Source organism: Ranitomeya variabilis, chromosome 3 (genome assembly GCF_051348905.1).
Source record: "Ranitomeya variabilis isolate aRanVar5 chromosome 3, aRanVar5.hap1, whole genome shotgun sequence".
NCBI classification, from domain to species: Eukaryota; Metazoa; Chordata; class Amphibia; order Anura; family Dendrobatidae; genus Ranitomeya; species Ranitomeya variabilis.
This window is the reverse complement of record NC_135234.1, coordinates 165,272,071-165,290,241: the sequence shown is the minus strand read 5'-3', so window position 1 is coordinate 165,290,241 and position 18,171 is coordinate 165,272,071. Positions and strand designations below refer to the sequence as shown.

The window sequence follows — 18,171 nt, the reverse complement described above, 5'->3', positions numbered from 1 at the left end:
CGTCGGGCGCCGCAGCGGCGCCGCATGCGTCATGCGCCCCTATATTTAACATGGGGGCGCATGGACATGCGGCGCACTTGCGTTTTGCGCCGCATGCGTCGCTGCGGCGCCCGCGTCGGGGCGCAGAGGACGCAGCAAGTTGCATTTTTGCTGCGTCCAAATTCAATGAAAAAAACGACGCATGTGGCGCAAAACGCAGCGTTGTGCATGCGTTTTGCTGCGTTTTTGTTTGCGTTGTGCGCTGCGGCGCCGACGCTGCGGCGCACAACGCAAATGTGAACGTAGCCTTAGACTATTTAGCGCTGATGCATCAGACACAAATCTGTTAAAATAATATTTAAACACAGTTTGTAATGTAAAAAAATACCGTATATACTCGAGTATAAGCTGAGATTTTCAGCCCCAAAAAATGGGCTGAAAGTGACCCTTTTGGCTTATACTCGAGTCAGTGTCGGCGAGGGGTCGGCAGGTGAGGGGGAGCGGCGGCTGTCACATACTCACCTGCTCCTGGCACGGTCCCTGCATGTCCCATGGTCTCCGGGCAGCTCTTCCTGTGTTCAGCAGTCACGTGGTACCGCTCATTACAGTAATGAATATGCACGCATATTCATTACTGTAATGAGCGGTACGTGACCACTTAACACAGGAAGATGCCGCCGGCTCCATCTGACAGTGAGACGCTGCCAGGGACCGCGCTGGGAGCAGGTGAGTATATCGGGGGAGGTGAGCATTGCGCGATATTCACCTTCCTCGTTCCATCTCTGCGTGCTGCTCTGCCTTCCGTCCTCTGGCTGTGACTGTTCAGGTCAGATGACGCGATTAGTGTGCGCACCGCCCTCTGCCTGAACAGTCAGTGCAGAGGATGGAAGACAGAGCAGCGCGCAGCGATGGAACGAGGAAGGTGACTATCGCAAGTGCCGGGGGCCTGAGCGAAGAGAGGTGAGTATGTGATTTTTTTTATTTTAATCGCAGCAACAGCAAATGGGGCAAATGTGTGGAGCATCGCATGGGGCCATAATGTGTGGAGCATCTCATGGGGCCATAATGTGTGGAGCATCTCATGGGGCCCCTAATGTGTGGAGCATCTCATGGAGCCACAATGTATGGAGCATCTCATGGGGCCACAATGTATGGAGCATCTCATGGGGCCACAATATATGGAGCATCTCATGGGGCCACAATGTATGGAGCATCTCATGGGGCCACAATGTATGGAGCATCTTATGGTGCCATAATGTGTGGAGCATCTTAATGGGGAATAATGTTTTGAGCATCTTATGGGACCATAATGTATTGAGCATCTCATGGGGCCATAATGTGTGGAGCATCTCATGGGGCCACAATGTATGGAGCATCTTAATGGGGAATAATGTTTTGAGCATCTTATGGGACCATAATGTATTGAGCATCTCATGGGGCCATAATGTGTGGAGCATCTCATGGGGCCACAATGTATGGAGCATCTTATGGTGCCATAATGTATGGAGCATCTCATGGGGCCATAATGTGTGGAGCATCTTAATGGGGAATAATGTTTTGAACATCTTATGGGGCCATAATGTGTGGAGCATCTTATGGGGCCACAATGTATTGAGCATCTCATGGGGCCACAATGTATGGAGCATCTCATGGGGCCACAATGTATGGAGCACCTTATGGTGCCATAATGTGTGGAGCATCTTAATGGGGAATAATGTTTTGAGCATCTTATGGGACCATAATGTATTGAGCATCTCATGGGGCCATAATGTGTAGAGCATCTCATGGGGCCACAATGTATGGAGCATCTTATGGTGCCATAATGTATGGAGCATCTCATGGGGCCATAATGTGTGGAGCATCTTAATGGGGAATAATGTTTTGAACATCTTATGGGGCCATAATGTATGGAGCATCTCATGGGGCCACAATGTATGGAGCATCCTATGGGGCCATAATGTGTGGAGCATCTTATGGGGCCATAATGTGTGGAGCATCTTTAGGGGCCATCAACCTTTATGCAGCATTGTATGGGGCAAATGTTTCTATGGAGCATCTTATGGGGCCATTATTAACCTTTGTGCAGCATTATATGGGGCATATTTTAATATGGTGCATCTTATGGGGCCCATCATGAACTGTATGGAGCATTATATGGGGCTCCTGATTCAATATGGATATTCAAAAACACTTAATCTACTGATGTCTCAATTAATTTTACTTTTATTGGTATCTATTTTTATTTTTGACATTTACCGGTAGCTGCTGCATTTTCCACCCTAGGCTTATACGCGAGTCAATAAGTTTTCCCAGTTTTTTGTGGCAAAATTAGGGGGGTCATCTTATACTCGGGTCGGCTTATACTCGAGTATATACGGTAGGTAAAAAGCCAAGGAGGGGGTGGGGAGTGGGGGCACTGTATATATCTCTGTACCCATCTTTGAAAAACACTGATGACACATTAATCATAAAATTTACACACGAATGACACACTGATGGTAAAAACGGACACACGGACCATACACTAATGACACATTGATGGTAAACTCTGATCCAAAACACTGATGATACCAGTACTATTTTTTTCATGTTAGTGTTCAAACATGGAACTTGTGAATCAGGCCTAAAGAGTATTTGTTTGGCATACTTTTGGTTTGTATATCTTTTTTTTTACTTTATTAAAATGCATGGTTCACTAGTACCATTTAAGCTTGTTGTGAATATTACTTTATGTTTGATTGTTAATGGGAATCTGTCACCAGGTTTTTGATACTCCATCTAAATATTAAAAACTGACCATCACTTTCAAACAGAGACCAGATGTGAACAGGTTATAAGGAAGCTGTAGGACACCTAGTGGATGGGAGATAAACCTGGATTAATGCTTTAGTACATATAGGACTAGAAGGAGTTAATCGGCCATGACAGGTTGATTGTGCGCAGCTGAAGAGTTGGGAGAGATGGCTGTTCTCCACTTCTGGGTGTGGTTCACTTTGTAAAATGAGACCTGCTTGTCTCACACGTAGTTCTGTGTATGGAGGTGTGCAGATCTCCTGGATTGCTTGCCTTTGCTAAACAACTAAGAAGCAGGACTCTAAGCCAGGAGGGCTAACAAGCACTAATGTATGGACCTGTTACTTTATGTTTCACTTTGAGCTGGACAAAGGCTGTATTTAAGTTTTCCTGTGATGTGATTTATGTACGGAAATAAACCAGACAAACTTTAAATAGAAACGGTTCCTGTGATACCTCAGATCACTTCCAAGTGCGTATCATTTTTTACCAAGAGTAGCCACCTCCATATATAACTGACAAAGAAAGTTGCAGTCTGTAACGCTATAGCATGCAAATATGAAATATATGAAATTGAAATTGTATTACGGCTATAGAAAATAGGAAAAGCAGTAAAGCGATTCCAATTTCTAAATTTCATGTTTGCACGCTATAGCGTTGCAGAGTGCAAATGTATTTGTTAGTTAAGTATGGACATAGCTTCTCTTAGTATTCACCTGTTCACACCTACTCTCTGTTTGGTGACAGTCTTTGATATTTGTATGCATAGGCACTCCATCCATCAGCCCTACCTACCCATATAAACGTAGGCTATCAGCCCATGAGAGGAATCGCATTAGGTTCGGTTCCCAGCAAAGGTGATTGCCTTGTCGTTGGCTGTTGGGCGTACACTAATTGGTACATTTATGCACTAAGTATCTTTGTTTTTTTCTATTTTCTAGAGCAGTAATGCAATTCCAATTTCATATATTTCATCTTTTCATGCTATAGCGCTACAGAGTGCAACTTTATTTGTTAGGCCACGTTAACATGTTCAGTATTTGTTCAGTATTTTACCTCAGTATTTGTAAGCCAAAACCAGGAGTGGGTGATAAATACAGAAGTGGTGACCTGTTTCTATTATACTTTTTTTCTGATTGTTTCATTCCTGATTTTAGTTTACAAAAACTCAAGCTGGCCTTAATTTGACACATTTAACAGTAGTATGATTTAGGAGCAGAAACGCTGATTCTAGCAATGTGTCCCTTACTGGGCTGCTTGCTACAGTTTTGATAAAAACACTACTTTATATGCTTCTGAGCTCTGTTTAACCCTGCCCGCTCACTCTACTGATTTCTCAGTTTTCTGCCTAGGCACAGTATACCCAGAAAGCTGCCAATCAGTGATGGGGAGGGATTATATAGAGCTCATGAATATGGATGACTACATGGTAGCAGGTTAAAATAGTGATTTTATCAAAACTACAGCAGCAGCCTAGTAAGTAACACATTGCTAGAATCAAGGTCTCTGTCTCTGCATTATGCTGCTCTCAAAAACCTGGAAACAAAGTCACTTTAAATGGTTTCACTGAAAAAGATTTTGACCTTGTCAAGATGACTGTTGTAATACTCTAGCCATTCATATCTGCAAATTGGAGATATGGCTCACTCTGTATGCAGCTCCATGCACTCCTCTGCTTGAAGAACGGTGCAGGCGCTACCTGCCATTACATACACTGTTCTGGTGTGTAAAACAGGCAACATCAAAGCAGTCAAAATTTTTATTCACCTGAGATGAATGAAAAATCGTTCATGTGCAATATCGCAAAGGCTATAATTGGTCCATGTTTGGTCCTTTGCGCACTTTTGCAGGTCGCGGACCGTAAATACGTGCGTCCGAATATAACCTTATATTACAAGAAAGCACTGGGATACAGATTGTTGAACATAACACTCCACTAGGGGGCATCATATCACCATTTATTCCCTTCTACCATTTTTTACACTTACAGATGTTTTCCATCCCCTGTTGTGGCGTTTTACATTACGGAAACTAATTTCCATAAATATAGTCTTATACATTCATTTTTCATACCCTGCAGCTTGGATTAGAGAATGGCACAGTGGCTGTAAATCATAGACTACAAACATTATCTGGCAATTGGAAGAGATTTGTTTTTCAGAGACATTAACACTTCATACTTTTTTTCTCGAAATCTTCAAAATTGGCTTGGCGCCTTATTACAAATTTTACTTTCACACGTTAGAAAAAAAGGCCTGTTTCTTCGAAATCTGGTAGTTGTGTTCTAATAGGTCATGATGATGCTACATACATCCCACAAGATACCGTCCTAATATCCGATATAGTTAATTTATTTATTTTTTGGCTTTTAGAGGATTTTACACCTGTTCAGTACAAAGTTTCTCAACATGCAAAGATCGAGAAGAAGACTCCACCTTACAATGGCTTTGGTTCTGAGGAAGACTCTCTTTGTTCTTGTCTGGGACTCCTACCAAAACCACCACAGCGAGATTTCAAGAAATTTATGGAAAAAGACAGGTATTTTTTGTTATATCTTTAAGTTTTAATTGTTATAGTGTAGTCCCTGCTTAAACATCAGGGAACAGTCTTAAGTGTGAAGAACACACGAATCCATCAGCTACAGTGGCTTGTGAAAGTATTCACCCCCTTGACATTATTCGTGTTTTTCTACTTCACAACCTGCAATTTCACTGTATTTTTGAGGGTTTGCATCAATTAATGTAAAGAACATGCCATAACTGTGGAAATTTGGTTTTCTTTTTATTATGAAGCAAACAACAAATAGGACATAAAACTGAAAATGTCACTGTGCATAAGTATTCACCCCCTAAAGTGAGTACTTTTGTAGAGTCTCCTTTTGTTTTCATTTCAACTGCAACTCACTTTGGATAAGTATATGAGTTTCTATATCTTGCCACTGGGATTTTTGCTCATTCCACAAGGCAAAACTGTTTCAGCTCCTTCAAGTTAGATGGTTTTCATCTTCAAGTCTGACCACAAATTCTCAATTGGGTTAAGGTCTGGGCTTTGACTAGGTCACTCCAGAACATTTACACGTTTCCCCTTAAACCACTTGAATGTTGCTTTAGCAGTATTATTATTGTTATTATTTATTGTTATAGCGCCATTTACTCCATGTCGCTTTACATGTGAAAAGAGGTATACATAATAAAAAACAAATACAGTAATCTTAAACAATAAAAGTCACGACTGGTACAGGAGGAGAGAGGACCCTGCCCACGAGGGCTCGCAATTTATAAGGGATGGGTGAGGATACAGTAGGTGAGGGTAGAGCTGGTATGTTTTGGATCATTGTCTTGTTGGCAGGTGAACCTCCGTCCCACTCTCAAATCACTGACAGACTGAAACAGGTTTTACTCAAGAATGCCCCTTTATTTCCCACCATCCATCTTCCCCTCATCTTGGACCATTTCCCCTGTCCCTGCTCTGAAAAGCATTCCTACAGCATGATGCTACCACCACCATGTTTCACTGTGGGGATAGTTTTCTTGGGGTGATGAACAGTGTTGGTTTAGTGCCAAACATAGTGCGTACCTTTGTGGCCATAAAGTTCAATTTTGGTATAATCTGACCACAGCACCTTCCTCCATACATTTGGGGAGTCTCCCACATGTCTTATGGCAAATTCAAAATGAGCCTTACAATTTTTGTGTGTAAGTAGAGGCTTTTTCTGCCCACTCTTCCATAAAGGCCACCTCAATGGAGTGTGTGACTTATTGTAGTTGTATAGACAGATACTACACTCTCGGCTTGGGAACTCTGCAGATATTTCAGGGTTTTCTTTGATCTTGATGCTGCCTGTCTGATTAAAACCCTCCTTTTCCAGGCTGAGAGTTTTGGTGGGCTCCATTTCTTGGCAGGTTTGTTGTGGTACCATGTTTTTTCCATTCAATGATAATGGATTTGATGGTGCTCCAAGGGATCATCAGAGATTGGGATATTTTTTGTATAACCCAACCCTGACTTTTACTTCTCACCAAACAACTTTGTCACTGACTTCTTTGTAGATTTCCTTGTCTTCATGGTGGTGTTTGGTTAGTGATGCCTCTTACTAAATGGTGTTGCAGCCTCTGTGACCTTTCATAAAAGGTGTGTATGTGTGTGTGTGTATATTCTGACAGACCCCATGACATTTAGATTGCACAAAAGTGGACTTCTTTTCACTAAGCATGTGACATATGAAAGTAATTGCTTGCACCAGATAGCAAGTGAATACATAATGTGGCGAAACGCTACCTGAGTGTGTTGGGGGACACTCGCTTGGCATGGGATTTAAGCACTCAGGCACGATTTCTCCACTTAAACAGTCTATTCCGGTTTATTAAACGTCATAAACCATAACACAAACAGTTCATTATACCGCCATATCAGCATATCACATACGGTTTTACATTGCCTTCAGTGGTCACACTGGTATCTCTCTCCATTACAGTTCATTACATGCATCAACGGAACATATTTAACCCCGACAGTCTGTTCCAATGGCAGATACGTCTCTGCTGTATATCACAGGTTTTTCCCATACCAGGGATTACCTCACAGGAACTTCGGCTCCACACACTGACTCCTGCCAGTGCTGGTTCACAGGGAAACTGCCTCACTGGGATCACCGTCCTTGTGACCAGGGCACCTCGGATAGTCCAGACCCACAGTAGGAACTGTAGCTTCCACAACACAGAAACTGTCTCAGGCTCTGTAGATGCAGCCTTTCCATGTGCTTCCAGGAAGACCAGTCACAGGCACTTCCAACACACAGGCCATCAGTCCATGATCTACCCAAGTGCTTACAGGACTCACACTCTTACCAGGTGCTTGCAGGACTCCAGTCCATACCAGGACAATCCAACACCTCAAGCATTCAGTCCATAGCCTCAGCAGTGCTTCCAGGACTCCAGTCCATCCCAGGACAATCCAACACACGGGCTATTGCAGGACTCACTCTTCCCAGGTGCTTGCAGGACTCCAGCCCATACCAGGACAATCCAACACCCTTGAGCATTCAGTCCATAGCCTCAGCAGTGCTTCCAGGACTCCAGCCCACTTCAGGACAATCCAACACCCAGGCTATTGCAGGACTCACGGTCTCAGTGCCTCCAGGACTCCAGCCCATACCAGGACAATCCAACACTGACCGTACATCAGGTCCACAGTCTCAGGTGCTTGCAGGACTTCTCCAATACCAGGAGTCTCCAACACTCACCATCCAGGACCTTGCACATGGACCAAACGGATCCATACACAGGAACCACACTGTGGTCACATTACATACCTGTAACCACTCCCCTGGGTGGGAGTGTGGGTGTGTGTGGCTAGTCTGACCCTCCCATCTCTCATAACTAGCCCTGCCAATCTCCCATTAGCATTACACAACTACTTGTGGGACTACAGGTCCCAGCACACCAACCAAACTTCAGATTGACAGCACAGAGTGTCTTCCTCTGCAACACACACACCGGCCATTAACACTCCTGCCGGACTTAGTCTCATCACATTTATGCCTCCAAGCGCATCTTGAAGCACACACACAGCGCCCCCTGGCTGTAACGTGGGTCACCGCACCACAATATGCACATGCCAATTCTTTGTTATTTGATACCATAAATTTAACGTATGCCTATTTTGTTCTCACTTCCCTTCACTATCTTAGACTATTTAGTGCTCATGCATCATAAACTAATCAGATTACAAAAATATTTAAACATGTGTTGTAATGTAAAAGGCCATGCCAGAGCCGTAGTCGTGGCTGAGGTTAACTGATCACACACACCCTGGCCCCCAATTACATGCAAACAATGTCCCTTCTGCAGCATACCTTTCCTTTCACCCTCTGTACCATCTGGGTCCCATCAAGTTGACTGAAGTTTCTCTGCTTCCCGTTGAACAATAAGAGACAGAGTCCTTTTCCAAGTTAAAATGATGAACTTTACTATTTGTTTGTCTCAGCATATTCCAGTCAGTTACATCATTAGCATTAGGCTCCAAGCAGTTCACGTTCTCCGCTCTCCTTACGCTTTCTTCTACGTGCTGCAGGATATTACGGGGACATACCGCCTCTTACGATAATGCAGCTTACTCCCTGTGTGATCTCAATACACCTGAGTATTCCTCCGTTCGTTTTGCCCCGGTACAAAAGGCATCAGCCCAAGCAATGATCTGCCACATGGTGAGCGACCTGTGTCCCTGTACTGTTCACGGACCACTTCTCTAGCTTCTGTCCTGAACTGTGGTAATGCTGCTGCCTCAGCTGTACTTCTGTCCATCCAGACTGTGAATGGCTGGGTCCTTGCTTAATGTTACGGAGGTGTCATTGTGTGGTCCCGGGCATTAAGCCCCACGGGACTATCTGGGCACTAAAGCCCTCCTGAGCTGTTCAGCTCCCAGGCTCTAACTAACTAAAAACAGGAAGACAATTTTACTTAACACAGACAGCCCCTCCTACATGACTATATACAATGTAGTGCCCCATCCAGTGTCTGATAATGGGTCCTACACTTGCCCTATACTACAATACACTAAATGGTAAATATGTACATAGCAGCATAACCAGTAGGGTAGGAATGTGACACTCCCTTACAGTAATGTAACTAAATAGATAAAAAGCCAAGGGGGTGAATACTTTTGCAAGCCACTGTAAATAGGAAAGTGTTCTGTACAGTTAGAGCAGTTTGAGTGTGGAATGTTCTACCACAAGAGGTACTAATGGTAAATACCAATTCTGCACCTAAAAATAAAGGACCGAATGATTTTCTCACAACAAATTGGGTTGTGCATTATACAAAATTTGGTGGAGAAAGGTTTAATTTGATGGACCTGTATTTTCTTATTGATTTAAAACTATGTAAATACCATATTTTCTGGACCATAAGACGCACTTTTTTCTCCAAAACTTTTTGGGGAAACTGAGAGTTCGTCTTATGGTAGGAATATACTTGCAAATCCTGTGGCAGCGGTCCCGGTGGCGGCGGTTCCGATGCAGCCTCCCTTCCCAAGCTGGTGCGGAGGTGCTCTGTGGCGGTTGCAGAGCTCTGTGATGTGGCAGGGCTCCGTTGTGGTGGTGGGGCTCCTCCGGCATTTTGTCAAAGCCCCGAGGCCCCCGCACATCCATTGCTGCGATGCGGTGCCGTGGCCTCTGGCAAAATGGCCGCCGGGGCAGCTCATGCTCAGATTCAGATCCTGGCAATGAGGGGACGAGATCTCATCTCCTGAGATCTTGGGATGAGATCTCATTGCAAGTGTCACCCCCGGCAGCCATTTTCCCTGAGCCACCGCCTTGCAGCAACGGAGCTGCGGGGGCTTTCGGGCTTTGACAAAATGCCAGCGGAGAACCGCCACCAACACAGAGCCCCACCACCATCACCACACCACAGTGTGCTGCCGCCCCACAGAGCCCAGCCGCCCCACAGAGCCCAGCCACCCCACAGAGCCCAGCCACCCCACATTGCCAAACCACCCCTCAGAGCACAGCCACCGCACAGAGCAGCGTCACAACACAGACTACCACCACCGCACCAATCTGGAATGGGAATTCCTGGAGGCCACCGCACCAGCCTGGACCACCGAACGACCCCTGTGACCACCCCTCTACTTGTGCCGATCTCTTCCCTGGTAAACTGAATTCGGACTGTAAGACGGACTCCCATTTGACACATTTTTTCCCCTATTTTTCTTCTCAAAATTTGGGGTGCGTCTTATGGTCCTTATAGTCCGAAAAAATAATACAGTACATATCGATTCTGTATGTTTTTTTGATACAGTGCCTTGCAAAAGTATTCGGCCTCCTGGAACTTTTCAACCTTTTCCCACATATCATGCTACAAACATAAAGATACCAAATGTAAATTTTTGGTGAAGAATCAACAACAAGTGGAACACAATTGTGAAGTTGAAAGAAATTTATTGGATATTTTTAATTTTTTTGGAAATTCAAAAACTGAAAAGTGGGGCGTGCAATATTATTCTGCCCCTTTAGGGTACCGTCACACAGTGGCATTTTCATCGCTACGACGGCACGATTCGTGACGTTCCAGCGATGCATTTACGATCTCGCTGTGTCTGACACGCTACTGCGATCCGGAACCCCGCTGAGAATCGTACGTCGTAGCAGATCGTTTGAAACTTTCTTTCGTCGTCTAGTGTCCCGCTGTGGCGGCATGATTGCATCGTGTGACACAGGTTGTATACGATGTGCGCACAGTAACCAACGGCTTCTACATCGCAAATACGTCATGAAATTATCGCTCCAGCGCCGTGTATTGCAACGTGTGACCGCAGTCTACGACGCTGGAGCGATAATTATACGACGCTGCAACGTCACGAATCGTGCAGTCGTAGCGATGAAAATGCCACTGTGTGACGGTACCCTTACTTTCAGTGCAGCAAACTCACTCCAGAAGTTCATTGTGGATCTTGAATTATCCAATGTTGTCCTAAATGCCTAATGATGATAAATATAATCCACCTGTGTGTAATGAAGTCTCCGTATAAATGCACCTGCTCTGTGATAGTCTCAGGGTTCTGTTTGAAGTACAGAGAGCATCATGAAGACCAAGGAACACAACAGGCAGGTCCATGATACTGTTGTGGAGCAGTTTAAAGCCGGATTTGGATACAAAATGATTTCCAAAACTTTAAACATCCCAAGGAGCACTGTGCAAGCGATCATATTGAAATGGAAGGAGTATCATACCACTGCAAATCTACCAACAGCCGGCCGTCCCTCTAAACTTTCATCTCAAACAAGATCAGAGATGCAGCCCAGAGGCCCATGATCACTGTGTAGATCTACAGCTGAGGTGGGACAGTCTGTCCATAGGACAACAATCAGTCGTACAGTGCACAAATCTGGCCTTTATGGAAGAGTGGCAAGAAGAAAGCCATTTCTCAAAGATATCCATAAAAAATGTCCTTTAATGTTTGCAGAAAGCCACCTGGGAGACACACCAAACATGTGGAAAAAGGTGCTCTGGTGAGATGAAACCAAAATCGAACTTTTTTAGCAACAATGCCAAACTATATGTTTGGCGTAAAGGCAACACAGCTCATCACCCTGAACACACCATCCCCACTGTCAAACATGGTGGTGGCAGCATCATGGTTTAGGCCTGCTTTTCTTCAGCAGGGACAGGGAAGATGGTTAAAATTGATGGGAAGATGGATGGAGCCAAATACAGGACCATTCTTGAAGAAAACCTGTTGGAGTCTGCAAAAGACCTGAGACTGTGACGGAGATTTGTCTTCAAACAAGACAATGATCCCAAACATAAAGCAAAATCTACAATGGAATGGTTCACAAATAAACGTATCCCGGAGTTAGAATGGTCAAGTCAAAGTCCAGAGGTTGTTTGGTCCTAGCTGCACATCGTACTCACTCTCCGGGGATAACGGTCACGTGACCTACTACGTCACGCAGGTCCTGCGCACCATCCGTACTCACCGCTGAAAACACATGCGGCGTCGGCTCTGCAGGATCCCGTCTCTGCTCGGAGGTTAGTTAGTGGTGGCTTGCTGCCGGCCGGGGCAGCCGCCTGTTCACCACATCTCTTTTTTGCCTGAACACATCCAGAACTACAGGAGTAACGCTACAGTCTTCTAATCATCAATGGAGGTAGGAAGACCTTTTATGCACTAACTCCTCGGTTATATGAAGTGAGCACACTGGGGGTATACCCGTGTCGATCCAGATATTAGACCACAACACAGTGGGACATTTTATAAGTAGTCATTCATTTTAAAGGACACTCTTAGTTTTCACCTCTCTTTGCTATTTTTTCAGCGCGTGCCTATATACACCTAGGTGTATATTATTGCAAAGTCCAGACCTCAATCCAATTGAGAATCTGTGGAAAGAGCTGAAAACTGCTGTTCACAAACGATCTCCATCAAACCTCACTGAGCTTGAGCTGTTTGCCAAGGAAGAATGGGCAAGAATTTCAGCCTCTCGATGTACAAAACTGATAGAGACATACCCCAAGCAACTTGCAGCTGTAATCGCAGCAAAAGGTGGCGCAACAAAGTATTAAGTTAAAGGGGCCGAATAATATTGCACGCCCCACTTTTCAGTTTTTGAATTTCCACAAAAATGTAAAATAACCAATAAATTTCATTCAACTTCACAATTGTGTTCCACTTGTTGTTGATTCTTCACCAAACATTTACATTTGGCATCTTTATGTTTGAAGCATGATATGTGGGAAAAGGTTGAAAAGTTCCATGGGGCCAAATACTTTCGCAAGGCACTGTGTACTATATAACAACTGGGAAACTGGCTTGTCAGATGTAGAAATCCTATGGCAATTATTCCATCATTTATGCTTCCTACAAGACCCAGAGTGTGGTGCATGTGGATCCCTGGTTTATATCAGATGTGTCATGTATATGCCAGGGGGTCCAATGCCAAGATACCTTTGCTATGTATGACAATTTTGGTGTCATGTATAGAACCGTGCTGAGGGCAATCTTTATCTGTCATTTTGGTGCCATAGAGCTCTTTTCATCCGTCTGAGACAGACACCTGCGCCGTACCTATTGGGCGTAAAAAGGGGCTCAGCTGTATTTTTCATAATTAAGACCTCACTGAGAGCTACAGACTTTTATTATCTGACTGCCTAAAGGCATAAACACAGTGGAACAATAGACGCCAGTGTACACATTGTACATGATGACATCTTCAAATCAAACACTTCCCTCTGTTTTAGGAATGGTTTGGACAGCAATGTTCTGAGGTTTGTTGCAAAACTTATCACTGACAATCCGATTGAAAAAGAAAGAATGTTCATCGTCTCCTTCTTCTTAAGTGATGACACCATATCTGTGTTTGAGCCAGTGCAAAGAAATTCAGGTACTAAAGTCAGACTGTCATATTAGTTTGTGTATATAAGATCTATTTCTACATGAAAGATTTAAAGGGAACATGTCATCAGAAAATGGACTACTGTTTACATCAGATTTTAATGTTAAAGGGGTTTGTCCCGGGGTTGTTGCAACGCCAACGATCGGATATCAATGACCTATCCTAAGGATGGGCAATCAATGTGAAAGACCTCTGTAAATTTATTTTTAAACATTTATTTTTCATATCTTGCCCTTTTCACACTGGCCAATAGGCCTCCTATTATGATAACATGTCTGCTTGGCCAATCTAACAACTATCTTGTGCCTGTTGCCTGTGTAAGAGGTGTTTACCCCCAAAATGATATATGTGTGAATTCACTTAACCCTTCTTTATGTAAAACTTGGAATTACTGTATTTTTGAACCAATAGACATTTTTGTTTCTTAACCCCCTCCCAACATATAACTTACTGGTATGTAAAATTATGCAGGAGCTTTGCGTAAATTGATGTACTGGTATGTCGTAATGATCATGATGGCACAGGAGTCCACACAATCACGGCTGGAGCGCAGCTTTACTGTTAGCCAAGCTTCTGCTGTAACAGCCAGGGTCGGTGCAAGTACTGTATGGGAGTGGTGAAGAATAGATAGTATTCACTCTCTGGCACCCCAATCAGTTAAATGTGTTTTACAGTAAAGTATGTTATCTAAATGCAAAACTCCAGGGGTTGCAGTATAGACTAGACAGGGTTAACTATAACAAGATTGGGGAGCAGAATTGAGGGTTAATGTCAAGAACAGGAAGTTGAGTTCAGTTGGAGGGTGTGATGAAGTGACTGCAGAAGTCAGATGCAGTGGGCTGCTAGGGACAACATGATCCTATTACTCGGGGCAATGAATTGCCATATAACCATTCCATGTGGACCCTTCTCTGTCCTGAAACCTCATGATGGATGTCAGGGCCTTTGGAATCGTCAAGCCTGCGACGCTGCATGGAAAGACAGACTCAGGCTCCATGAAAAAGGATGTAACGTAATCCGGGTGCACTGCCTTTGGTAGAATCCCCAATGCTAGTGGACTTAGTAGGAAAAGGGATGCTCTACCCAGACCGAGTGCTAGGGCTGAAGTTATGTCCGGTACCCGAGGGAAAGACTTTAACCTGTTGTGACCTATCCCACATGGTTCATTGTAATGACCATAAACTGCACAGCAAACATTTGACTGTTACATACAGTAAACATTTGCTGTCCCCTGGATTGTGTGCTGCGGTTCTGGAAGATAGAAGCCTGGGGCCAGTGAAGGCCTAAGTATGATGTACCCCACACATAGCCATGCACCGGGACTGGGACATGATTTTCTTGTAGGGTGCCAGAGTGTGCAGGAGCTGCAACTTGCCCACGACTAGCGCGTTTGGGCATCTTACACAAGCACCGTCCCTGTCTGTTTAACCCTCTCAATGCTACGGTCAATTGCAAATGTGGGATATAGAAATTACTTAGATCTAAATTTACCACTAACATGAAGCACAATATGTCTTGAAATCACTGATATCCGTGGAACCATTACACAGTTATTACAAAATAAAGTGATACTGTTCAGCATAAAAAAATTTGGCCTTGTCAGTAAGGTGAAAACAGGCTTTGGTGTTAAGCGGTTAAAGAAAAATGTATTCCTCTGTTTGTTGCTGGACAGGTCATAGCAGAGTGGGATTTGTACCCCTATTTCTTATTTGTGTGTGATTGTGTTTTTAGGAATCACGGGTGGCAAGTTTTTGGAAAGATGTCGAGTTAAGAAACCTGGACAGGAGTTATTTAAGTCTGAGATGTCTGAATATTTCAAAGCAGAAGACCTCTTTGTTGGTGCCCGAGTTAACTTCAATGGACACATGTTTATCTTGGTGGATGCAGATGAGTATGTCTTCTGCTACATGGAAAAGAATGCTCAGGAGGTGATTATAACATTTAGATTTTCTAAAATTTCATTTGCTGTGTAAATGGGAGTGTTAGACTATGTTCACATTTCTGTATTTACGGTCTGAGTGCTCTCCACAGAAAAAAATTACCTGATATAGTCAGCACTATTGTCAATGTTATTAGATTGTGCTGTTCAAATTCCTTTTTTATTTTTTTTTTTACACTGACTGGACGTCTGTATGCATGAACAAGTCTTCTGCTATTCAAGTCTATTTGCGAGCAAAGAAAAATCGGATCCCATAGGGATCAACCCAAGTATGGACTGGGGCTGAAATTCAGCCCTGGCATTTGAAATCACACAGGCACATGTTGTCCCCATCTCCAAGCACCAGATGGGGATATATTACTTATATTACCCTGGATGGAGGAAAGCAAGATTTACTACAAGACCAATATTTCTAATGATACCTGTGGCCTGCTGGAGTAAGTGACAGTCAGCGACTTTGTAATCAGTCACAACTGTTAACAGTATGGGGATCTTGAGAACACTGATGCAATATTGCCTTGCGCTGGCGTGTACTCCGGAGGACAGAGAATGAACTTCAATCCAATATTGCGGCCAGCATGCAGCCAGCGGGTAAGGAAAGGGTGAATCAAACACCCGAAAACCCCGCCCATATGACCCAAAACTGGTCCCGCCAAATTCAGGTGACAGGTTCCCTTTAACAACGTAGCAGACAAGGCAGCCCACGACCAGACAGGCCCCTCTGGCATTTGCCAGAATTGCCAGATGGCCAGTCCGGCCCTGGATCAACCATATAGCAGCCGATTGTTACGGATAGATTGCCATGAAACCTTTCAAGACATATGACGGTCATATTCGTCATATGTTTTGTCCCTGCCTCTGATGCAGACTTCCACGCTGAGCCCGCTTTTTTCCTGGCAGATGATGGCTGATTTAACCTGCTGAAGACCCCCATGCCTGTCATGGTGATTTGTCGGTGAAAGCCAGCCTGTAGCTGGCCTTCATAGAAGATCATGATATTAGCTATATGTAGCAGTGCTGATGCAGAATGATTACAGCTTCAAGTCCCTTATAGGGACTATTAAAAACAATAAAAAGTGAAAAAAAAATGTTAAAAATATGAAAAAAAGTAGAAGTTTAAGTCACTCCCCTCGTTCCCCATTAAAAGTAAAATAATTAAAAAATTACCCATATTGACCTGGAGAATCATATGGGGTCAGTTTTACTGTATAGAGAATATGGTAAATAAAAAAAAACCAATTGTGAAATTGCACTTTTTTTTTGCAATTTCAACGTGCTTGGAATATTTTCCCGCTTTCCAGTGCATCACAAAATGAATGGGGTCAATCAAAAGTACGACTTGTGCCACATAAAACAAGTTCTAATATGGCTATGTGGACAGAAATACAAAAAAATAATGGCTTTTGGAAGAAGGGGAGGAAAGAACGAACGACATGTCTCTTTCAGTAAACACTTGTATCCTTTATGATATAACAATCCCAAAGCACATATTCTTAAATCTCTGTATTCCATTGTCCTGTTCCTGTTATTCCTCCCTGAAGTTTATAAATTGAGTTTTTCTATTTAGGAGTGTGTCCCAGCATACTCAGATACTGCCCAATCAGTGATGACATTGTCAGAGAGTGCAGAGTACTCCCAATTGTCAATTTATTCTTAAAGTTCCTGGAAGAAACACAGAAAAACAGCACAATTTCTGAGATCAGTGGAAATATGCTTTAGGATTGTTATTTCATGAGGTATGGCTAAAACAGGCATATCAAGGCAGTGGGCTGGTCCTCTTCAAGTAAGCTCTGATCCGTGCAGGTAAGCTATTATCCGTGCAGGTAAGCTATGATCCATGCAGGACTAGCACCTAATAACCCAAATGATAAGCTGTTATCTCTCCATACATTTATGGGTTGCCATCCATGGCCAGATAATACAAGGGAAATATTGTTATCATACCGCTGCTGCCACCTCCGCGCTTGCTCCCGGCCTCTGCTTCTCGTGCGCGCGCGCATACCAGGTTCAGTGCTGCGCGTGTGCACTTCTGATCTTCTGTCGGCGTCTCCTCTATGGTCCTGGAGGACTAGTACCCGGAAGTCGGTCCTCCTTATTGTCCTCTCTATGGTTCTGGAGGTCTGTTACCCGGAAGTGCTACCCTGCCTTTTGGAATTTAAACTGCTTCCTGCCGTCCATCTGTGCCTGGTTATCATTTTTCCTTCAGGTGTTCCTGGCCGCTCTTAGTCTCTGTGAAGTTCGTTTTCCCTCTGACTTTGGGTTTATCCTGTCTTTCCTGTATCCTGCTAGCCTCTGTGTTCCCTCAGTTCCTCCGCCAGTCCCTGCACTGCTGCAGTTTACCCACCAGTCCTGTGTCTCTGCAGTACTCACCTATCCTGTGGTCCTACTACCTCCGCCTCTTCTTGGTCTTCTCCCGTCCTGATCCTCCAGCTTCCATGGCGATAGTCCCTCATGGGCCTGCCCCTAACTCTCCCTGTATAGGGGGCGGTCTATCTGGTCAGCTCGTCCGTGAGGGGTTCGTCGTCGCGGTCTAGAGGGTCCACTTTCCATTTTCCCTCTTTGAATCGTC

At 44.1% G+C, this 18,171-nt stretch overlaps 1 protein-coding gene across 2 annotated transcripts in view; it reads left to right on the top strand.

Moving 5' to 3' along the window:
• The window catches only part of EFHC2 (EF-hand domain containing 2), a 109,983-nt gene that overhangs the window by 53,263 nt on the left and 38,549 nt on the right, over positions 1–18,171 (top strand). For both annotated transcript variants that reach the window (XM_077294824.1, XM_077294823.1), the window contains exons 8-10: positions 5,145–5,310; positions 13,509–13,651; positions 15,395–15,591. In XM_077294824.1, the coding sequence (XP_077150939.1) occupies positions 5,145–5,310; positions 13,509–13,651; positions 15,395–15,591 (506 nt within the window). The remainder of the gene's footprint in view (positions 1–5,144; positions 5,311–13,508; positions 13,652–15,394; positions 15,592–18,171) is intronic.